Genomic DNA, 24,604 nt, shown 5'->3' with positions numbered 1-24,604 from the left:
AAATTGATTAACGTGATACATCATATAAACAAAATGAAGGATAAAAATCACATGATCCTATCAGTAGATGCTGAAAAAGCATTTGATAAAATCTAGCGCCCATTTGTGATTTTAAAAAAAACAAAACAGCCTAGCGTGCGGAGGACCCGGGTTTGATTCCCGGCCAGGGCACATAGGAGAAGCGCCCATTTGCTTCTCCACCCCTCCGTCGCGCTTTCCTCTCTGTCTCTCTCTTCCCCTCCCGCAGCCAAGGCTCCATTGGAGCAAAGATGGCCCGGGCGCTGGGCATGGCTCTGTGGCCTCTGCCTCAGGCGCTAGAGTGGCTCTGGTCGCAATATGGCGACGCCCAGGATGGGCAGAGCATCGCCCCCTGGTGGGCAGAGCACCGCCCCTGGTGGGCGTGCTGGGTGGATCCCGGTCGGGCGCATGCGGGAGTCTGTCTGACTGTCTCTCCCTGTTTCCAGCTTCAGAAAAATGAAAAAAAAAAAAAAAAAAAAAAACTCTCATCAAAGTGTGAATAGATGGGACATACCTCAATATAATAAAGGCCAGATATGACAAACCCACAGCCAACATCGTACTCAATGGGCAGAAACGAAAAGCATTACCGCTAAGGTCAGGAACAAGGCAGGGATGTCCAGCCCTTGACAATTAAAGTAGAATTGTACTTATAGTTTATAAGCTGTATACATATGATTAAAGAAGCTGAAAAGTCTTATCCTAACACGAGGAAAACCTGGCTTTATGGGGAGAAGAGATAAACTAAACTAGGATTACTTCTAGGTCTGTGCTTTGACTACTAGCAACTGTATCTTTGAAGACAGTCTGGTTTAAATTGCAGGTCCTCTGACATGTCTTATCAATGTCAGCAATCATAGAAAAGGAAAAACCATGTGCTTTGTTTTCTTGTTCCCAACTTGTGTGGTGGGGAAGCCCCCACATGACTGCAGCAGGTGTGCTCAGCTAATCGATACACGGCCAAAGTAGAAGTAATGCTCATGGCTTTGTAACATAGGCTTCGTTGCTGTACCCCAGAAAAAATGGGTGCATATATAACAAATTATCTGAATAGTAAAGTTTATTGATGATTTTTTAGGTTTTACTCTTTGTTACTGTTTTTTCTTTTTAACATGCCTATTTAATGAGACAGATTGCACACAAACCACACCCAAACATCAGACTCTTTACCTTATGGCTATTCTTTAAATCGTTTCCTAACTTCCTTTTGAAAACTGGCTAATAATAATAATAAATTCAGGAAAAAAATAAGCATTTAAGTTCTGTCTCTAGTCCCCCGGAAAGTGCCCTCTATAAAAATCCCCGCGTGTGTATTCACTTTCCTGTACTAGGCAAGAAAACGTGCTGTGCTTCATTATCAAAAGTTGGTTCTAGCAGATTTCAGATGACAATGTGAAATACAAGAAAATGTTTCCTTAGAGTAGAAGGAGTTGGCCAGCCTGGAAGTTCCTTCTGTAATGAGACAGTAACATAAGAAAATGTTTTGTCATATACACAAATTTGGAAACCTTCTCTGCACAGCTGTGTTATAAAATTGGGTATGCTTCCTTGACCTTGGTGATTTTTTGGCCAATAGATTGCCATATGAATAAAAGAAATTTTTATTACTATGACATCATATCAAATTTGGACTATAAATTTCACTGAAATTATTATTATATCTAGGAAAAGTATAAGTTTCACCCAACAGGTAATAACTGTTGTTCTCCAAAGACAAAAGAGGAAAACCAGTCTCATCAACTAAATATGAGTTGTGCTGAACAATATTCGGTCTTCTTATATTTTTGAGAAGCAGTGATGCATTCAGAGTACAATTAGAACTTCCTTATTGTTTCGGTACATTCCCATGATTTCAGAGTGCACTCTAATTCTCAATTTGTTATTGATACAGATCAACCAAATGTAACCCTGCAGTTGCTCATGTATTTTTAGAGTTTCCCTTGCATGCATTTTTGTTTAACATGGGTCACAGTAATGGATCATTTGTACACAGTAATGGATTGCTTCCTCTTTCTGCCAGCTGATTTGCTCAGTCTGATGTTCCGTATGTTCTGTGGATTATATAACTAGTAAGGAATCTGTATGGTACATTTATTAGTAGGACAGTAACTGTGTTAACCACTTATGTTCTCTGTTTGAGGATGTTTTAGTAAACACAAAGAAGCCTTATTTTGAAGTGAATAAACTTAAAACTAAATTGAGCAATGAGTTACCATAAAAGACTGAATTACCAGACTTTGAAAAACAGACCATTTTCCATAGTTGATTATTCTGGCTAACTGTGGATTGGCCAGGGTGGGGGTAGAGGGACAAAAACATTTATTTCTAACTTTCCCATTTAAAATGTTTGTAATGTGTTTTAGCATATATTTTTGCTTTCAAAAACAGAGTAGTACAATAGAACATAATTTAGTTGTATTAGCACCTGAGAGACCTAGTTGGAATAATTTCTCTTATCATCTGCAGTGCTGTTATAAATACAGATCTAAGGGATTGGGATTAAATGTACTGACCTCATTTATTCATGGAATTATTTTTTAACCAAATTCCTGATAGTAGTAGTTGGTTATTTACTAATATGGTTAAATGCTGCGGAGGAGAAAATAAGATTGAGAGTTGATTAACTAAATTCCAGTTTGTGGAGATTGCATCATTCATCTAATTTTCCAGGTATCATTTATAGAACATAGTTGAGGAATCAGAAAGGAAGCAAAATTACCTGTGCACTTTCAGAACAAGAAAATGCCAAAGAACGTATGAGCCTCAAAGCTTAAAATGGTCTCATTTGAAGCTTGCTGACTCCCTTAATGCCCTTTTATCCACGATCCGAACCAGGTGGTTTAGAAAAAGAAATAGAATTTGGACATCTTCATTGTCAGCACTTGGAAATCTAATATTTTATTGTAGCATAATATTCCCTTGTGTGGATGCATGGTAACTTATGTAACCACTTCTAATTATGGACACTCATTTCCAGTCTGGTTATTCCAAATAATTCTGTTTTCTAGTTTTCCCAACTGCATTTATTGAACAACTCTTTTTTTTCTCCAGTGACACCTTATCACAAATTTAATTCCCATATATATTTAGGTCTATAGTTTCTAGACTTTTTTCATTTCATTGATTGTGCAATCCTTTTCTGTCATATATTTTTAACTATTGTAGCTTCCAATCTGTGTAATATTTGGTAGAGCTAATCCTTCCTCTTCTTCTTCTTTTTCAGAATTCCTAGGTTATTAGTGCATATCATTTTCCAGATTAACATTAATATAATTGGTTAAATATCAAAATAGCGATCTTCTTTTAGTAATTTAATTGTGATTGATTGAATTTAATTAATAAGTTAATTTAGGGAGAGAATTTATATCTCTTTTTCAATAGAAGACTAAAGAGTTTTAAAGTTTTTTTAGATAAGTGATTTACATTGTTTTTACACTCATATTTAGCTTTTATTTTTGTACATCAATTTTTTAAGTATAAGCCATAAACTATGGTAATTTTTCTTTCCATATTTATAACACATATTTTTATCTTGTCTAATTTCATTGGTTTAGTACTTCCGGGACAGTCTTAATAATACAACAACCAGAATATTCTTATTAAAATGAGAGACACAGTCACTCCTGTTTCCAGACCCCTTCAAAGGCTTCTTAGCTAGTAAGGCTAAAACCCAAGGTCTATTCTCCCTGCTACTGCTGTGGACACAACCTGAGCTGCTGTCCTTTCACACACACTGAAGAACAGCAATACTGTCCCTGCTTTTACAAAATACCATCTAGGTTCTATCGTGTGGCCTTTGCACTTGCTTCTCCCTCCTCGAAAAGCTCTTTTTCCAACTACCTTCCAGCCCACTCCATGCTGCGTTTGCACAGCCTTCCACTGAAGCTTCCCGGAAACCCCCATTGGAAACTATGCCACCACCTCCCACGGCTCTTAGTGTCCCTTTATTATTCCCTGCCCCACATAGGACTGGAGACTCACCAACATGCTACCTCTTTTCCTCAATTATTAATTTATTATTTACTATTTGTTCCTTAAACTGTTACTAATTGCTTGAAAATTATTAATCATTTATTGTGACTTACATACATGCTTTACTATTTTTTATGTCTTATCATCTATATCTTTCTCAAGCAAAAGATGTTAAGAAAGGAAAAACTGGGTGGGAGATACACAAATAACAAGCACAAAATAAGATTTTTACAATTTTAGCTCCAAAATATTAGCAGTAATTTAAATGAAAATGTAGTAAATATATTATACATATTAGTTAAAAGACAAAGATTTTCAGATTAGATAAAAATAATATATAATATATATCCTTATAAATACAAGAATTATATATCTAAGACTAACTTATAGGAAGGTAAGAAATGAAAAAGTGGGAAAAGTATATCTTGCAAATTCTAACCAAAAGAAAGCTGGTAGCTATGTAGACTAAGCCTTAAGAAAAAGCGTCACTAGGGATGAAGAGTGTCCCTTTGTAGCTATAAAAGCTTTACTGCATCAGGTAGTAATAGTCAATATCAGGAATGAAAGAGGCAGCATCACCACTGGTGATCCAGAGATCAAAGTGTAATAGCAGGATATTATAAATGAACTTTATGCCAATAAATGTGGAAGTTTAGATGAAATGAACAAATCCCTAGAAAAGGGATAACATCAAAGAAGATTCAAGAAGAAATAGAAATCCTGAATAGTCTTAAGCCATTAAAGAAATTGAATCAATCAATAGTCAAAATGTTCTAAAAATAAAACTTCAGGAGTCACTGGTGAGTTCTACCAAATATTTAGAAAATAAAGCATTATATTATTTTACAGAATCCTCTGGATATTGGAAAAGGAGAACATATTCTCCAACTCAGTTTTCTCAAAGTAGCTAAACCTTTATATCCAAACCAAGGGGAAAAAAATAAGAAAGTTACCAGCCAGGCTCACTCATCAACATGCAAAAAGACCCTCTACAAGATATGGGAAACCAAATGTAGGAACATATAAAAAGGATATATCATGACTAAGTTGTTTTTATCCCAAGAATGGAAAATTAGTTTCATGTTAGAAAGTCAGTTGATAGTTTACCACCTTAATTAATAAAAGAAAAATCACACAGTCATCTCAAGAGATACAGAAAAGATTTCAGCTCCCATTTATGATTTTAAATAGCAATTAGCAAACATAATAGAGGAAATTTTTTAAATCTGACAAAGTATATCTCTAGAAAACCTTCAGCTTTATGGTGATTATATTGAAAAAAAATTTTAGTTCAAGAGTAAGAATTATTATTTTTTTTTTTTCATTTTTCCGAAGCTGGAAACAAGGCAGTCAGACACACTCCCCCTGCATGCGCCCAACCGGGATCCACCCGGCATGCCCACCAGGGGGCGATGTTCTGCCCCTCTGGGGCATCGCTCTGTTGCATCCAGAGCCATTCTAGCGCCTGGGGCAGAGGCCACAGAGCCATCCCCAGCGCCCGGGCCATCTTTGCTCCAATGGAGCCTTGGCTGCGGGAAGAGAAGAGAGAGACAGAGAGGAAGGAGAGGGGCAGGGGTGGAGAAGCAGATGGGCGCTTCTCCTGTGTGCCCTGGCCGGGAATCGAACCCTGGACTCCTGCACACCAGGCTGACGCTTTACCGCTGAGCCAACCGGCCAGGGCCAAGAGTAAGAATTATTTCTATTGAGTATTGGCTAACTCAATAAAGTAAGAGAAAGAAATAAAAGATACAGGGATTTGAAAGGAAGGAATAATGTGGGCAATATGCATATGTACTTAGAAAATCCAAAAAGAATCTACAGATAAGTTATTAGAACTAATAAGGGACTTTAGTAAGTTTGCTAGACACAAAATCAACCAGAAAATATCTTTTATGTTCTATAAGCAACAACCATTTAGAAAATAATATTTTAAAAATACTCTACTTACAAAAACATAAAATAATAAGTACCTAATTATCTCATAAAAGTTGTACATGATGACTCCCTGTAAGATATATAAAACGTTAGAGGCACTAAAGGCTTATAATGAAAGAAGAATTATCTCATGTTTATAGGTTTGGAAACTCAATATTGTAAAGGTATTCTCAAATTAATTTATAAATTTAGTACAATTTCAATCAAAATCTCAAAAAGATGTTTGTGGAACTTGATAACCAATTCCAAAATGTTTGTGGAAATGCAGAGAGCCAGCACCACCCAAGGCATTTTTGAAGAACAAGATGGGGGGTTAACTCACTCTACCAAATATCAAATGTAATATAAATCTCTAGTGAATAAGACATCATGCTCTCGGCGCAGTTAGAAAAGTGGGCAGTGGAACAGAGTGGAAGAGCCCCGGAAAGGACCCATTCACAGGTCCACAGGATTCACAACCCGAAGTATCACAGTCGGGGAAGGGCAGCCTTTGCACTGCATAGTACCAGGACAACTGGGTTTCCATATGGAAGAAATTAAACTAGACCCACATTTCAGACCGCACATAAAAATTCGTTTCAGGTAGATTATGCACCTCAGTGTGAAAGACTAGACCAAGGGCTTTTAGAGGTATTACTGAAGAATAGTGGTTGCCAAGGAGCCTGCGGTGACAGTGAACTGTGACCAACCTGGCTTCCTCATCCCGGCTCATCGGTCCAGGTGGGGCTGCACTCCACTGAAGCCCAGAAGTCAATTTCTTCCTCTTTGTCCTTGCTGCCACCGCAGCTGCTGTGGGGAAACCTGCTTTCAGCCTTGAGGAGGGAGCTCTTCCTGTGGGGCAGGGGCGGACACTCCTTCTCAGCCCTTCCTTCAGCTAGGGGACCTCAGCAGGGCGGTGAGAAACCCTGCCTCTCTCAACACCAAGGGTTGCTTTCTATGAATCTACCCCTGTTTTAAATCTCTCAAGTTTTGTTAAGTCCAGTAGCACTTACAGGAATAAAAGGACTTAGGATATTAGAACTACTCAAAAGAGAGTGGAGGAATTCTGAATTTGAAGGTGTAGAATTGATGCTTAATTGTAGCACCACTGCAGATGCAGGAAATTCTTCCATCATGTCTCTCTCTCAGCTTCTTAAAGCATGCTGCTTGGTATCCAAGTGAAACACCAGCTCCCTGACAATGTGATAAAAATTGACCCCCCTATGTGAGCCCCAGACACCCACTAAAGTGAGCGTATTTTGAGAAACAGGAGGGAAGTCTCATGAGGAACACTGTATTTAACAGTTCCTGTTCGTCCATGTTTTTAATACTTGGTATTATTAGACTTCTTAATATTTGCCACTCTGAAGGGCATATTGCACATCTCTGAGACAGCAGTCACATTTGACTTTGAGCCATTCGGAGATGTCCTGAAGAATATCTTGGGACTAAAATGCAGGATAAAGTGGTAGCATGCCTACTCTATGTCAAACACATAACTAGAGACAGTTGGATTCATGGAGACACTACTAAGTTCTTTACTTGTGCTCCCTGCAACTGAAGATAATTGTCATCCCGGTGCCTGTGCTATGTGCTCTGCTTACCCTGTGTCCTCAACAATTACGGCTACATCGGGAATGCTGTATGTATCTGTGTGTTATGCTAGAAGGGGCCAAAGATAACCAAATACAGAACTCCGTGCCAGGATTCCAGAGCTCATACCATTCCTTCTGTGTCTGTTTGAGTGCATGCAGTCAGAGTTCCCACTGAAAGTGGCATCCAGGGAGAATGACTGCTTTAACTGACCTTCCTTGTCCAGTAATACTTCCTAGACAGCTCCTAACCTTAGTTTGAATCTTCTTTCTTTCTTTTTTTATATAATTGAATCTTGAACAACACAGATTTGAATTGCATGTGTTCACTGATACATGCATTTTTTTCAATAAATATATAGCTGGCTCTCTGGATCCCCATGTTTCACACCCAAGGATTGAACATGGATCAGAAACAGTGGTTAGGAATGCTTGGATGTGGAGAGCTGTTTGTATGCATGTTCTACACTGTTTTTATAAGGGACTTGAACATTCTCAGAGTTTGATACCCGCAGGGATTCTGGAACCAGTCCCTGCAGATACCAAGGGATGACTGAATTTTGGGGGAGTCAGTAGCTGTACATGGATTTTTGACTGAGTGGGAGTGGATACCCCAAAGGCCTGTGTTGTTCAAGGGTCAGTGGTATATGACCTTTGTATAAACCTATTACTCTATAGCAGGGGTACTCAACCTTTTTATACCTACCACTCACATTTGTATCTCTGTTAGTAGTAAAATTGTCTAACCACTCACTGGTTCCACAGTAATGGTGATTTATAAAATAGGGAAGTAACTTTACTTTATAAAATTTATAAAGCAGAGTTACAGCAAGTTAGCGCATATAATAATAATTACTTACCAAGCACTTTATCTCAGATTTTCACTAAGTTTGGCAGAATAAATCTTTATAAAACAACTTACTATAGTTAAATCTACCTTATTATTTATACTTTGGTTGCTCCACTACTTCCCACCATGAATGCTGAAATGCCCACTAGTGGGCAGTAGGGACCAGGTTGACTACCACTGATCTATAGGAAGCTGGCTCTGGAGGATTCTGGATCATCTCTGACAGTCTAAGCTGATAGTGATCTTATTACAAATACCCATGAATGCCTCATGAGACCTTTATTAAGTACAGTGCATCCAGCTTCTCTGCTTTGTGCTTGAGAAAATGCCAAGGGGGCAGAAACTCCTGTGTTCTAGCCAAAACTGTGCATTCATTCAAAAAGCACATTGTATTTTTCAATCTGTTGTTGTCAATCCAGCTTTTTAGAAATCATCTGAAAAGGCTGTGACTCCCTGCTCCCAAAAAATGTCTTTTATTCCCCATCGAGGCCACAAAGTGTTCAGGAAACAGTGCATTCTTACTTGTATAACAAAGGAGGAGATCTAGTAGAGCTCAAATTATTGTGACCAAAAAAGAAACAACAAAAATATATGTCATTGTTGAGAGCAAAGGAAAAGTCTACAGGAAATGGCTGGGCACTTTTTTGGCTTGTTTTGGCTGAGCATTTAGCTGACAGATATGGCCAAGGAAAAACAAAAAGATATGGCTAGAAAGAAAAGAGGCCTCCAGTTTTCAGCTTCCAGTCCCTCTTCTGTCAGTAAGAGAAACATGAAGGCAGAATGTGCCACTTGATCAACGTTAACGTTCAGGCAGTGCCATCACACAGGTTGCTACGAAAAAGGACTGTGGGAGAGGACAAGAGACTGAGTCCACAAAAGCCTGCCTTCGCTCCCAGGTCCCCATGGGAAAGTTTATGAGCCCCTCCAGGAGGAGTGTAAATACACACGGGAAATGGCAAACCGCTGATGTCTGAAATCACAGGACTAGGCGCACACTGAAGTCTTGACGAAGGCTTAAACCCACATTGTAGCACAGATAAGAGGTGGCATTATCTAACTTCTAAAACATTTTGAGTGGAAAAATAACATCTTCATGGTTTGAAGTTAAAGAAGAATTTTTTGAACAAGGCACAAAGGACAATAACTATAAAAGAAAAAAACTGTTCAACTCAACTGCATCACTTGTAAGAACATACCTTCGTTATGGACACGAAATAAGAATTAACAACTCGAGTTGAACAGGCAAGCTAGGGACTGCCACAAGAAAAGGGCTGGTATGTAGAATAAAATTAACTCCTATGGATCAATAAGAAAAAAAGACAGGCAGCCTAATGGAAAAGTGTACAAGAGACTTGAATAAGCACTTCAGAGGACATAGAAAACATCCAATAAACAGGAAAGCTAGTCAACCTTTGTAGTCATCAGAAAAAGACAGAGTAAAGCCACAGTGAAGGACCGCTATACACAGGGTTGGTCAGAATTATACAGTCTGCCAGTACAGATGTGGCGAAGACATGTGGCAGTGTGAGTGTTCGTGTCTGTTGTTGGAGGGGTAGATTGGTACAACTACTTTGGAAAATCATTTGGAATAGCTTCTAACGCTGAACTTATGGATACCCCATGACCCAGTATTTCTGCTTTGGGCTGATAAAGTCAACAGAAATTCATGCACACATGTGCTAACATGTATAAAAATGTTCATAGCATATTTATAGTACCTCTAGCTTAAAAATAACCAAAATATCTATCAGTAAAATAAGAAAGGTATGTTCATACAATGGAAAGCTATATAGCAAAGATCATCTATTATTGCTGCACACATATCAACATAGATGATCTTACAGTGTTGAGTCAAGAATGTAAAACATGCCTGACCAGGCGGTGGCGCAGTGGATAGAGCGTCGGACTGGGACGCAGAGGACCCAGGTTCGAGACCCCAAGGTCGCCAGCTTGAGCATGAGCTCATCGGGTTTGAGCAAGGCTCACCAACTCGAGCCCAAGGTCACTGGCTCGAGCAAGGGGTCACTCGGTCCGCTGTAGCCCCCCGGTCAAGGCACATATAAGAAATCAATCAATGAACAACTAAGGAACCACAACAAAGAACTGATGCTTCTCATCTCTCTCCCTTCCTGTCTGTCTCTATCTGTCCCTCTCTCTGACTCTCTCTGCCACAAAAAAAAAAAAAAGTAAAACATGAAGACATACTGCAGATTATACTTAATTAAAATTCATTAACAAAAATTAACTGTAGTATTAAGGAATATGTATTAGTCTGTGCAACTGCCATAATAAAAGGTTGTGGCTTAAGGAGCTGACTTTTATTTTCTCTGGAGGCCGGAAGTACAAGATCATGCCAGCATGGTTAGTTTCTGGTGAGACTTCTTCCTGGCTGCAAATGGCCACCTTCTCCCAGTGCCTTCACCAAACCACCAGACCACCAGACCTCTTTGTGTGTTCTGGGGAAGAGAGCATGAGCTCCCTGGGGTCTCTCCTTATCTGGATAACTAGTCTTGCCTGCCAGCCCCACCCTTTGACCTCATTTAACCTTTAATTACCTATCTCTACATACAGTCACATTGGAAGGCAGGGCTTCAACCTACAGATATGGGGGACAGACAGTTCATTCTGTGGCAGGATAAAAAGTATTAATGTAAAGCAAAACAAGGAAGGGAATATGATATTCAGGGATGACAAGGGTTGACACAAAACAAAGTAAGGACCTCAGGATAGAGGTTACTTGAGATGTGAGCAGAGGAAGGAGTTGTGATTGGAAGATGCCATGCTGACTATGTTTTGTTTCTTGACCCACATAGCTCTTCATTTTATAAATTATTTGTTAAATGTCACATTTAAATCTTTTGTATACTTTTCTATATGTGTTATACTTAACAATTTAAAAGATTAAAAAAAAAAAAAAAAAAAGCAAAGCCGTTGCATTTCTTCTCATTTCCTGCTCTACAATCTGTTAACATCAGTGATCTGTTCCATTTTTGTTCTTCTGCTGCTGATGGGGGTGCGCTTCACTGTTTTGACTTCTGATTCCCCATAGAAAATATCTTTGTGTATTAACTTTTTAAATGTTAATATGGTAAATGATGGTAAATTTAAAATGTTTAGTGATGTTCTTTTTTCTTTTGGAGTATTATTGAAATAGACTTCCTGATATTCTGAGGAGCTGAGTTGAAACGATGTTTTTGTCTTTAAACATTTTCCCATGTAGATCGAGATTTCTGACTTCACTTGTCCCTGGACTGTACCTTATTAAGGTTGAACGGTTGTTAGATATATTTCTGGACCTGTTAAAGATTATCTTTGGCTAGTAAGATTAAGGAATAGGGGAGATTTTAAAAAATGCACTATCTCCAAATATAATCAGTAAAAGAAATGCTGACTAGAAATAGAGTTTTTATGTGTGGCTCTACTGTCTTCTGATATGATTAGTGAATCAAGTTGTTGTAACAACTAAAATGGCACATTAATTTCTACTTTCATCAATCCTTCAAAGGGATTATGAATTGCTGTTGCAATCAAGAAATTACCTAGGAATCTGATTTCCTCCCTACCCTGAAAATTGACCCCAGCAATTCAAAGGACATCTTTATGTCCTACCCAGATTGATGGTGGGCTGGGACAGCCATCGATGGGGATTCTTAGACTGAACAGACCTTTAGTCGTATTCTAAACCCAGTCATTTGTCTATGCTACATAGAAGAAAGAATAAAACAATAGGTTATCCATTATGAAATTTCTCATCAAAATATGCTTTTTCTTGTAGATAATCCACTCCTTTCTGCTCTTTCCAACAATTGAGCGAATGTCCGAGTCCCCCAACGGCAGGATCGCCACTCCACTTTTGTGCTGGCTTCGATATGCTCTCTATCTTCCTGCCTACTTGTTACTTAAACCATGTCCAGGGATGATCAAGTCCTGGTTGATCAGAATGGTCCTTCAAAGAATGAACTTGCAGACTGAATTTTCGCTCCTGAATGTGTGTGAACCGTTCTGCCTTGGTAAGCACATTTTAAAATGTGTGGGTTTATTCTTGTATCAGAAAGCATTAAGAAAACAATCTAGCTAGTTGTTGACTATCAAACAGGGAATTATTTGTTGGATTTTTTTCTCCGAAAAGTTTAAAACTATAAATAAAATGAAAATAGAGTGAAGGGAATTCTGCTCGACACACAGAAAAGGCTTTTTAGCCTTTTTTCTCTTTCTTTTTGAGAAGGGGAGGTAGTGAGACAGACTCCTGCATATGCCCCAACCAGGATCCACTCAGCAACCCCACTCTAGGGCCCATAAAACCAACTGAGCTATTTTTAGCGCCTCAGGCTGAGGTGTTCAAACAACCAAACTATCTTTAGTGCTAGCGCCAGCACTTAACCAATCAAGCCGGTGGCTGCGGGAAGGAAGAGGGAGAGAAGAAGGGAAGAAGAGGGAAAAGAAGCAGATGGTTGACTCTCATGTGTGCCCTGACCAGACTGAACCCAAGACATCCATGTGTTCTACCCTCTGAGCAAACCAGCCAGGGCCCTCAAGCTTTAATTTTAAAATGTATCCTGCTGTTTCTCCACTCTAGCTGTGGACAGGTGAGAAATAATTCTTCTGTACATAGTATGTATGGAGTCCTTACAGGAATTCAGGGTGTGCCCTGAGAGTCCAGTGTGAGAACTTCAGACGACCAGCCCAAAGAAACCAGGCCCAGTATTCGCAAAGGGTGAACAAACTCTGCTTTCATTTTCCTCCTTAAATGTTTTTAGAGGGGGTTGAATTTTAAAAGTAATAAATAGTAGTCATAATAATATAACTGCTTTGCTGATTACATTTTCTAAATGACCAAGGAATGTTTTTGCTACTTTACTTTTGGCTTTAAACATTGTTTTTAAATGTAACCTATCTTTTTAGTTAATACTAATTTATACTGTATTTATAAGTGATATTTCTAATAAAATAATCCTACTTTCTTCATCTAAAAGAGATAATAATATCCCACACTTCAAAAGATTATTCTAGGATTAAATATAACATATGCAAATTGTCTAGTATTTTATTATAAAAGGCCTCCAATGATTGATATAACAGCAATTGCAGGAGCAGCTAATAAAACCATTCTAAGGTTTTACCTGTTTTTCTCAGAACGAATGAGATTTAGTTATTGTAACCATACCCATTTTACTGGTGAAGATACTAAGGTACAGAAAAGTTATGTTTCTCTACATAATAGAAAAATAAATACTTGCCCAGAGTTATAGAACTAATGGGTAGTTTTCAAACTTAGCCACTATGCTAAGCCTCCTTTTATCATAGCTGCTGCCCCAGCTCTGGTATTATCTTTTTACCCTAGTTAATCATAAAGGCAGGACTCCTGAAAAAACTGACCATGCTCACCTGCAGTAGGAGTGCCACAAGATCATGTGTATAGTGAACCCAGAAACAAGTTACAGCCCTGTCTTTACCATTGTACAAGCTACATATTATATGTGAGGTCATCACAATAGAAATGTAATACATTTTCTGTATTTATCGGGTTTCTTTCCCTCCTGCTCTGCCCAATCCCTATTCTTTATTATAGTCTCAACACAGCAGTGGAGGGAAGCTAAGATGGGGAAATGGGATGCATGGTTTGGTACAGTCGTAAAAATCACCAAAAATTGAAGTTGGAGATACCCCTTAAAAACCTTCTAGGTCCAAGCTTTCATCTTTCCTTCGTGTTGTAGTAAAGAAAGAGGTAGCCTAGTAAGTGGAAATGGCGCTGACTGCAAGTCAGAAACTCTCAACTCTTGCTTGGTTTTGCCCTAGTCTCACATTGTGGCCTCAGTTTAGTCCTTTCCCCTCTCTGGTTCTGGGTCATTGGTGATCAAGAGTAGACTAGATCTCAAAGGGCCAATATCCCTATGGAAATTATTTGAAACCAAACAGAAATCACTTGAAATTCTGGCAAACATATATGGTCGCTCTATTTATACTTGAATAACTCATTTCCCTTTACTTTTTTTTTTTTTTTTTTTTTTACAGAGGCAGAGATAGACAGGGACAGACAGGAACGGAGAGATATGAGAAGCATCAATCATCAGTTTTTCGTTGCGCGTTGTGACTTCTTAGTTGTTCATTGATTGCTTTCTCATATGTGCCTTGACCGCGGGCCTTCAGCAGACCAAGTAACACCTTGCTGGAGCCAGCGACCTTGGGTCCAAGCTGGTGAGCTTTTTGCTCAAGCCAGATGAGCCCACGCTCAAGCTGGAGATCTCGGGGTCTCGAACCTGGGTCCTTCTGCGTCCCAGTCCGATGCTCTATCCACTGTGCCACCACCTGGTCAGGCTTTTTTTTTTTTCTTTTTTGATGTTTTTTTTTTTTACTCTCTAGAAAGGCTTTTAAAAAGCACTCTCCAGTTAGGGTCTCCATTTTTCTCCAAGGATTTCTGCTTCCAAGAAGATAGACTAAATGTACTTTTCCCTGTTTCTCATACTAAGTACTGAAAACCCTGCATATTATATATAAAACAAACATAGGAAGACTCTAAAAGGTAGAGAAGAAAACAGACTATATGGACCCTGAAACCCAGGAACAACCCAATGGAGAGTTCTCTGCATTTTCTTTTTACCACATGTAATCTAGATTTGGAACCAGAACCCAGAAATACCAATGGGTACAGACCCAATAAAAGCCCTCAAAACAGCCAGAGGACCAGGAAAATGGCAGCCTTTCTAAGAGAGACTTTTAGATAACTGCTCTAATCTAGCCAAGCACCATAGTAAAAACTGTAGCCTTATTTTCACCCATGCCAACAAAGGCCAAGTGGGAAGACTGGAGCCTGGATTAAACCCCCCACTAAACAGTATTGAGGCATCTCTCTCTTTCCTCACTAGGGTGGTGTCTGTAAGAAACTGAGTGGAGTATCAGGACTTTCACCACTGCCGAGCAGTAGTGGGGCCACTGCCACCCCTGTGATACAATGGGGGTCATGTGGGAAGTAGCAAGACACTCCTACCCCTCCCAGCCAGAATGGTAACAGAGGAACTCTAGCAGGGAGTCGGGATTCCTACACTGCTGAGCAACAATGAGGAGCACCTCCATCCCTTGGGTGTCAACAGACCAAATGGAACACTTAGATTTTTACCTGACCTAGAAGCAAGAGGCAGCACTCCCCTCTTCCCACTTTCCCTGCTGGAGAAGTGTCAGGGGAAAAAAAAAAAAAGCTGAAACAGAAAGTTTAAATAAGATTAGGAGTGTCATAGCATTATACTCAAAATGTCCATAAAGACAATAGATGCCAACACCAAAATGACAGAAATATTAGAATTATCTGACAAAGATTTTAAAGCAGCCATTGTAAAAAGTACTTCAATGAGTAATTATGCTTGAAACTAATGAGAAGAAAAAAAAAAAAGATAGAAAGTGTCCAGAAAGAGATTTAAAGGAAAACTGAATGGAAATTTTAGAACTGAAAAATATTAATACATTAACTGAAGTAAAAAATAAATAATTTTAAAAATTAAAAATGGATAGACTCATCTGTAAAGTAGAGGGGACAGAGGAAAGAAACATTAAACATAAGGATAGAACAATATAAATAGAAACTTTCCAAATTTGGCAAAAGACATAAACCTACAGATTCTAGAAGCTAGATGACTCCAAACACGGAAAAACCCAAAGAAAACCACACCACAACACATCATAACCAAACTTTTGAAAGCTAAAACAAAGAAAATATCTTGAAAGCAGCCAGAGAGAAATGATACATTAATTGTAGAGAAAATTTTATTTGAGTGACAGCTGATGAGCAGAATCTGTAGAGGCCAAAAGAAAGGACACATATTTCAAATACAAAAATGAAAGAACTGTCAATACAGAAGTATATATCCAGCAAAAGTATCCTTCAGGGAAAAAGAAATTAAAACATTCTTCAATAAAGGAAAGCTAAAGGAATCTGTAGTCATCAGCTGTATCATAAAAGAATTGCTGCAGAAAGTTCTCTAAATAAAAAAGGAAATGATAAAAGAAGGAATCTTGTAACAATAAGAAAGGAAAAAACAGCAGAAAGAAAGGTGAAGAATTACATTTTTCTTCTTGAGATTTCTAAATTATGTTTAACAGTTGAAGCAAAAATTATAACATTGATGTGGTTCTAAATGATATAGAAGTATTTAAGAAAATTATATTATAAATAGGGGAGGGTAAAGGAACAAAAAGGGAAGTAAGGTTTCTACATTTCACTTGAACTAGTAAGACATCATTCCCAATAGATGTTTTATACATATAAAATATAATGCCTAGAACCACTTTAAAATTTATACAAAGACATACCTGAAACCACAAGTGAATAAAAATAGAATTCTAAACCATATTCAGTAACACATAGGAAGACAAAAGAAATAACACAAAGAAAAAAACCCCCAGAAAACCATGAAATAGCATTCAAGCTCTAACATACCAGTAATTACATTAAATGTAAATGGCTTAAATATACCAATTAAAAGACAGAGTAGCAGAGTGGATTAAAAAACATAACTACTGTCTTCAGAAAATCCAGTTTAAATAAAATTATATATGTAGATTGAAAGCAAAAGCATGGGAAAATATATATCATGCAAAGATTGATCAAAAGGAACCAGAAGCCCTGGCCGGTTGGCTCAGTGGTAGAGCGTTGGCCTGGCATGCAGTAGTCCTGGGTTCGATTCCCGGCCAGGGCACACAGGAGAAGCACCCATCTGATTCTTCACCCCTCCCCCTCTCCTTCCTCTCTGTCTCTCTCTTCCCCTCCCGCAGCCAAGGTTCCATTGGAGCAAAGTTTGCCCGGGCGCTGGGGATGGCTCCTAGGCCTCTGCCCCAGGCGCTAGAGTGGCTCTGGTTGCGACAGAGCGACACCCCGGTGGGGCAGAGCATCACCCCCTGGTGGGCGTGCCGGGTGGATCCCGGTCGGGCGCATACGGGAGTCTGTCTGACTGCCTCCCCGTTTCCAACTTCAGAAAAATACAAAAAAAAAAAGGAACCAGAAATGACTGTTATTTCAGGTATGCCCCTCTTTTCAAAAATTTGAATTACACTAGTGCACTTTTACAAAATACGTACATTGTTACCAGCTTTTCCTAACCAGAAGAAATCCAAAGAGGATTTTTACTCTTAAGAAAGTTACCATACAGGCCCTGGCCAGTTGGCTCAGTGGTAGAGCGTCTGCCTGGCGTGCAGAAGTCCTGGGTTCGATTCCCGGCCAGGACACACAGGAGAGGCGCCCATCTGATTCTCCATCCCTCCCCCTCTCCTTCCTCTCTGTCTCTCTCTTCCCCTCCCACAGCCGAGGCTCCATTGGAGCAAAGATGGCCCGGGCGCTGGGGATGGCTCTTTGGCCTCTGCCCCAGGCGCTAGAGTGGCTCTGGTTGCGACAGAGCGACACCCCAGAGGGGCAGAGCATCGCCCCCTGGTGGGCGTGCCGGGTGGATCCCGGTCGGGCGCATGCGGGAGTCTCTCTGTCTCTCCCTGTTTCCAGCTTCAGAGAAATACAAAAAAAAGAAAAAGAAAAGTTACCATACTAATATTGGTCTTTCATAAAAGCAAAGTGATGTAACAAAGACTTTTGGAAAACAGAAGTTACTTCTCATTTTATGTCATTTGCCTTAGGAAAGGTTTCATAGGAATGCTCTACTTTCAGATAGCAGGGGAAACCTATATCAGATAGTAGACTTCAGAGCCAAGAAAAGTATAAGAGACAGAGAGGGACATTGTAAAATAGTAACAAAAGTTTCAATCTATCAAGAAGATATAGCAGTCCTAAATGTGTATGTACCAAACAAGATTGCTACAAAATATATGAAGCAAAAATGGACAGAACTGGAAGAATAAACAAATCTACAATTATTGTTGGATACTTAACACCTCTCTCAGCAATTGATAGAACAAGGCATAAAATTAACAAAGATACAGAGGAATTCAATAATAGTATCAAACAATAGGATTTAGTAGACACTTATAGAACACTGTCCAAAACATCTGGGTTTCTGATAGGCATTAGGTAGGCAACTATCTGTACTTTCCTTATGCCTCATTGGAAATATTTCCTAAACCCAAATCAGGACATAGGACATAGAGTGTTTTTAATGACCTATAAATAGTTACCTTTCAGTATCCATAGGAATTGGTTCTAGGACCCCTTGTCAATACCAAAATCCACAGATCCACTTTATGTAAAATCGTGGACATACAACGCATATACAGATCATGTAGTAGGGAAATCTGCACTTGAAACCTAAATAATCTTATTAACTATCACACCAGTAAATTTAATTTTAAAAACAGAAAAAAGAGTCCCTGGCCGGCTGGCTCAGTGGTAGAGCATCAGCCTGGTGTGTGGAAGTCCTGGGTTTGATTCCCAGCCAGGGCACACAGAAGTGCCCATCTGTTTCTCCACCCTTCTCCTGTCCTTCCTCTCTATTTCTCTCTTCCCCTTCCTCAGCCAAGGCTCCATTGGAGCAAAGTTAGCCTGGGTGCTGAAGATGTTCCATGGCCTTTGCCTCAGGCGCTAGAATGGCTCCAGTTGGAACAAAGGAACGCCCTAGATGGGCAGAGCATCTCCCCCTAGTGGGTATGCCCAATGGATCCCGGTCTGGCGCATGCGGGAGTCTGTCTCTCTGCCTCCCCACTAATCACTTCAGGAAAATCCAAATTAAAAAAAGGCAAAGAAAATGGTGTAGTATTTGCATATAGGCTACAGCAGAGTAAAGTGCCTACACCTCACTTTATTTGAGTGGAGTCTGCACACTGTTCAGCACATGACAAATTCAAGTTTGCTTTTTGCAGCTTTCTGTAATTTTTTAAAAAACATTTTCACTCCAAGGCTAGTTGAATCTGCAGATACAAAACCCAAGGATACAGAGGGGCTGAATATAATATATTACATATGGCAAATAATCAGTGTTTATGTTTTTAATTAAAACAGGTAATTCTTAAAGGTATTTTCCAGTTTTTCTATATCAGAATTATGTACCCCTCTTAAAGAAATAGTGTTTGTAAGCAGCACTTGAGGGAAAGGAATCTTCATTTCAGCTGCAGTGACTGACCTCATGCTGCATCTTCCAGAGCCCAACCGCAGGCATCAAGGTGGAAGACAGTTTGGACGCAGGACATGTTCTTCTCCATGGTTGCCCAGAGCCTTCCAGCTATATACACTGTTGCTTGGAGAACTCTGAGATTCCTTTCCCACACAGCCATAGTAGAGACATGCTATGTGCAAAACAGACTCTGTGAGCCAGACCGAACACTCAGCCGCATTGCTTCATCTCTGTCCCTAACAACCAACTTGCAAACCAGTGTTTGGAGCACAGCCCTCCTGTTTTTAACATCTCTTCTCAGATTATTTTTTTTTGTCTTCATTCTAGATCTGGCCTTCTGATGTGTTCTCTGGAGGTTTTTCCCATTAGCCACTCGGCATCTATAACCTTGGGTAAAGGGAAAGTAGGCAACAATACTGGGGGGTAGGTGTGTGTGTGTGTGTGTGTGTGTGTGTGTGTGTGTGTGTGTGTGTGTCTCAGAGACAGAGAGAGGGACAGATAGGCGCAGAGAGGAAGGGAGAGAGATGAGAACCATCAATCGGCACCTTAGTTGTTCATTGCTTGCTTTCTCACATGTGCCTTGATCAAGGGGCTACAGCAGAGTGACCCTGGGCTCAAGCCAGCAACCATGGGGTCATGTCTATGATCCCGCACTCAAGGCAGCAACCCCACACTCAAGCTGGTGAGCCCAAGCTCAAGCCAGCAACTCAGGGTTTTGAACCTGGGTCCTCTGCGTCGTAGTCCGACACTCTATCCAATGTACCACCACCTGGTCAGGCCCAGTCTTCTTCGGGTTCTGGGTTCAGTCTCCTAGTAGTGACTCTCAGATGATCCTTTACCAAGCATCTCAATCACTCTAGCCAGCTTCTTCCCACCTGTCCCCCTTGAATCCTGTGCCACCCTTGCCTTCTCCTGCAACAGCTACCACAGAAGCCACCTTTACCCAGGCCTGTTCTGGCCATCCCTTAAAAGATTCCTATTAACTGGCTTACTACATATAGAATAGGTCCATTGAGAGAGAACAATGGTAATAAGACACTGGCCCTTGCATGTAATTGGCGGACTCTTCCAAAGCATATCTCCCATCAATGAGGAAGGTAATCAGAATGCACACGAGCCACTTGAGTTGGTGGCAAGGTTGTAGATGGCACTAAGAGGGGTTGTCAGGAGAAAGGGATACTAGGTCCGAGATGGTCCTCAGTGGTCATTCTCACTGTGCCTTCTGGACGTCCCCCTGCAGACCCGCTTCTCTGAGGCCTGTCATCCGGACAATGACCTTTAACATGCCAGCCTGACTTTTAGGCCTGCGATGTTTGCACATTATGTCATGTCTGTGCTTCACTAGAAATCTCACGGAAACAAACGGAGGAAGTTTGCCAGTCCAAGTAGTGGATAATAAATCCTACCCTGTCTAGATAGAAACTGATTTTCTGTATCCTTTAGTTTATACACATATTTTCTTAAATTGTTGTTGTTGTAGTAAAGTCTGAAAAATTCAAGGAACCAAAATATTTTTAGTTTATACATTATTTTTATTTTGTTACTGTTTTTGTAAGGTCTGAAAAATTTAAGGAACCAACATATTCAGGTATTTCCGACACTGTTACCCTTTGGCAAAGATGGCATGCCCCTTTCTGCAGGCCGAGGGTCTGTGCCTTTGCCTTCTTCACCAGGCTGGTATCCAGCATTCAGAGAAAAGTGGCCCTCATGCAATTAGCATACTTCAGAAACTTGACCACAGTGTCCATCCGTTCAACTTGTGTAACTAGATTGTTTTAAATGTTCTTTTTAAAGAAAATATATGGGAGTTTTTTTCTTTAATTTTAATTCTGGAATGATTGCTGCTATGTATTTTCTTTAGAATAGATGTTCTTCTGTTTCATGAGAAATGTTTTTCACTGAGACAGCTAAATTGGATTTTCTGATCAAAGCTAAAAGCAAATATATTTTAGCTTAGCAGTATCACAGGTCAAGATAATTAACTTTAAAAAATATTCTAGGGTCTTGTCATTAGTTAGGCCAAACTGATGTTTTAATTCCTTTCAGTTACCTAACTAGAAAAACAGTACAGAGACAAAGGGCATTCCTGGCAGGTTACGTTACTCTGTTGCATACATTCTTGTAAAGGAAACTTTCATATCTTTTCTTTCCTTAATCAATATGGAAATAACTTTTGAAAACATGTACAGTGATATGAAAGGAACTGGACTATTCAATGAGCTGACACATAGCTTCACTAAAGAATCACAGATTTCTTCTCAGAATGTCTAACTCAATCCCAGAGTAATCTTTTTAATAAAAGACAAAACTAGACTCCCATGATACCTATTCTGTCATTTATGTGTGTAGCTTAGGAAAATCTGTGTAGGAAAGCCAACTGTAACTTTCACATTTCATGGAAGTTTAGCTTAAAATTCTGCAATGAAGGAAAAGATTTTTGTGTGTGCATGTGGTCAGTATTAGGATTTAGGGCAAAATGTGATTAGATAAGGTACTAGAATATCATCTTTGTTTTAGAATTAAATGACTTGAGGTTTTACTATTTTTCCCCCTAAGGAAAATTTTACATTTATATTTAAATTATTCAACACTCTAAAAAATTGTATTACTTTTAAAAATCATACACTTTGAAAGTGTTTTTCTCTTTGGTGAACTCCTTGTCCCATAGAAAAGATTATCTATTTGCAGACTAAATGGATGGTTATAATAACCAAATTCTTGACTTTTGGAGAAACACTAATACATTGTATGAACAATAAACATTCCTCTTAAGTTCTGCAGAAATTTTGGAATGCGAGAATTACATTTTTAAGTCTGGTTTTCAAATTGCTAAAAGCCACATTTGGCACCATTAGGGAAAGGTGGAAAACAATCTGGAAAAAAATAAAGAGCACCAAAGAACTCTCCTTGTAGAAGACTTCATCTGGGTTTCTGAGCATGTCCTGTTCTGCTTCATCTTCTGACGAGCTCTCCTGGTTTACGCCTCTCAGACACCAGTCTGGGTGGAGCTCTGCTGGAGTGTGGGATATTCGTGTCTCCATGACCATCCGGTTTCACAGTCCTCAAACCCAAGAATTTGTTACCATGCAGCCCTGCTTGGCTTGTATGTCCCCAACTCCCCTACATCCAGCAACGTCTTGCCAGCCTCATGACCAGTCAGAAGATGTGCTAGGAGGGACGATCCCTGGAAAGGCTCCTTCCCGGTCAGCTCCCTCCTCAGCCTCCTCTCAGACGGATACAGCAGGGTGCCACCCTGCTCCCCTCATCAAGCACCAGAATCTGATAGGAGGTTCAAGACAGCATCCGCCCCTGTGCTGTGACCAGACGCACCCAGGAAATTCAAAGGTCTCATCTTTACTTGCTTTAAATAGCTAGGATTGACTTTAGCTATAGATAATAGAAAACTACTGTATATTACAGTGGCCTAAACAGGAACTTATTTTTCTCATGAACCAGGGATCTATAGGAAGGTAGTCTCGAGTTAAATAACATCTCAATGGTGCCATCAGGATGTGGGTTCTTTCTATATTTTCACTCTTGTCCTTTGCACGTAGACCTTTATTTCCATGTTTTTTCCATCTCCTGATCACATGACTTATGCCCCCTAGGCCTCACGTCTGACATTCAGGCCGATGAAGGACACAGAGGGGCAGGGGCTGGGGGTGGGGGAACAGACAGCTTATTCTGATGAGGCTTTGGCTTACTTAGAAAGAGAAATCCTCCAGAAACTTCTGCCAATAAATCATTAGCCAGAACTATGCAACATCCCTAGCTGTAAGGGATGTGAAGCCTATGTTTTGACTTTCCCATGTCTCTAGTAGAAAAATATAGTTGTTTTTTATTGTTCTTACTGGCTCTTGGGTAGATACATAGTACCTACTACCTCCCCACTTCGAGCTGGTCCTGGGACTCATCTTCCATGGACTTGATTATAGCATACCCCACCCATCACACACTTAGCTAGGTAAATCCATCCATACTAGTTAACCAGTAACTGAGACAGCGAACTTCTATCTTCTCCCCACCATAACTAAAATCCGTGACAGCCAGAACACCCCAGAGAGACCACCTCAGCCTAAGCTATATAGGGACTTTATGACAGACCCGTTTTGAAGTGTGTCTCGATGCACCCAAATGCTAGATAGAGCCCATCTCAGTTCCCATGGTGATTGCTAGCACGCTTTTATTGTAAAGAGAATTTAAAATAAAACTCTTCACTGTTTGACATCTATGAGTGTGCTTACTAATAGCCAGTCTCCCCAGCCATCCTCCCATCATGAAGGGGAATACACCAAACCCTTTTTCTAATCCAACAAATCTTGTAATGAACATTTTTAAAAGAGATTGATTTTTCTTAGTGAACATCATGGAATATACTTTGGACATATAGAACCTGTCAGCCATTTTATTTTTAATCAAAGTGACTACAAGTAATGATTTGGTCAGAATATCACATTTTATGCCACAGTGTGCACACCCACATGTGGTTGATTTCCTACCTTTGAAATCCACCCAGATAAACTACACCCATCTCCAGCCATTCCCTTTGCTTCAGCGCCAGCAGCTGTCTCCCCAACATGGTGGCAAAACAGAACAGTTGGGGCATTCCGCTGGGGAATCTGCATCCCACCAAAACGCAGGAAACCTGGCTTCCCACCCCCAAGTTCTAGATGTACTTCATACATCTCTCCAATACCTCCTAGTTTATCATTAATTGTGCATTCAGTTCCCTTGGCATTTTCTCTTGCTGCGCTGACCAGTGGGTTCTGCGGCCTAGTTTGCAGCCAGTCTTAACGGGAGTTCTCAGACTCTCCCCCTTGCCTACAATGATTTGTCCCCATTTTGTACCAGTACCCTGCCAGCTCGGCTTACGTGTGCCTCAGCCTTGGGTTCTGGCCTCCAGTGATGGCAGCTCTAGCATCACTTTCAAAGACCCCTTACTCCCTGAGAAACACCAACCTGCCCAGCTCCCACCTCGCTCAGTCCCTTCCCAGATGTTTCCTTTAACAACCTTGACTGCGACCTGCCATGAACCCAGCACTTGGATGAGCACTGCAAGGAATAGTAAATGAAATACAGCCCCTGCCCTAAGTCGTTTCCAGCACAGTCGGGATGACAAATGTGGAGAATTTCACTATATGACAGCAAGGGCTGTCATGAACACAGATACAGGACCCGAGTGGCACCAAGAAAGGAGAGGTCAGTTCTACCCAGAAAAG

General features: G+C 40.1%; 1 protein-coding gene across 3 annotated transcripts in view; it reads left to right on the top strand.

The window, feature by feature from the left end:
- The window catches only part of LDAH (lipid droplet associated hydrolase), a 110,785-nt gene that overhangs the window by 65,165 nt on the left and 21,016 nt on the right, over positions 1 to 24,604 (top strand). For all 3 annotated transcript variants that reach the window (XM_066235194.1, XM_066235193.1, XM_066235192.1), the window contains one exon: positions 12,122 to 12,356. In XM_066235194.1, the coding sequence (XP_066091291.1) occupies positions 12,122 to 12,356 (235 nt within the window). The remainder of the gene's footprint in view (positions 1 to 12,121; positions 12,357 to 24,604) is intronic.

This window comes from Saccopteryx bilineata, chromosome 6 (assembly GCF_036850765.1).
Source record: "Saccopteryx bilineata isolate mSacBil1 chromosome 6, mSacBil1_pri_phased_curated, whole genome shotgun sequence".
Classification (NCBI taxonomy): Eukaryota; Metazoa; Chordata; class Mammalia; order Chiroptera; family Emballonuridae; genus Saccopteryx; species Saccopteryx bilineata.
This window is presented reverse-complemented; position numbering and strand designations above follow the sequence as displayed.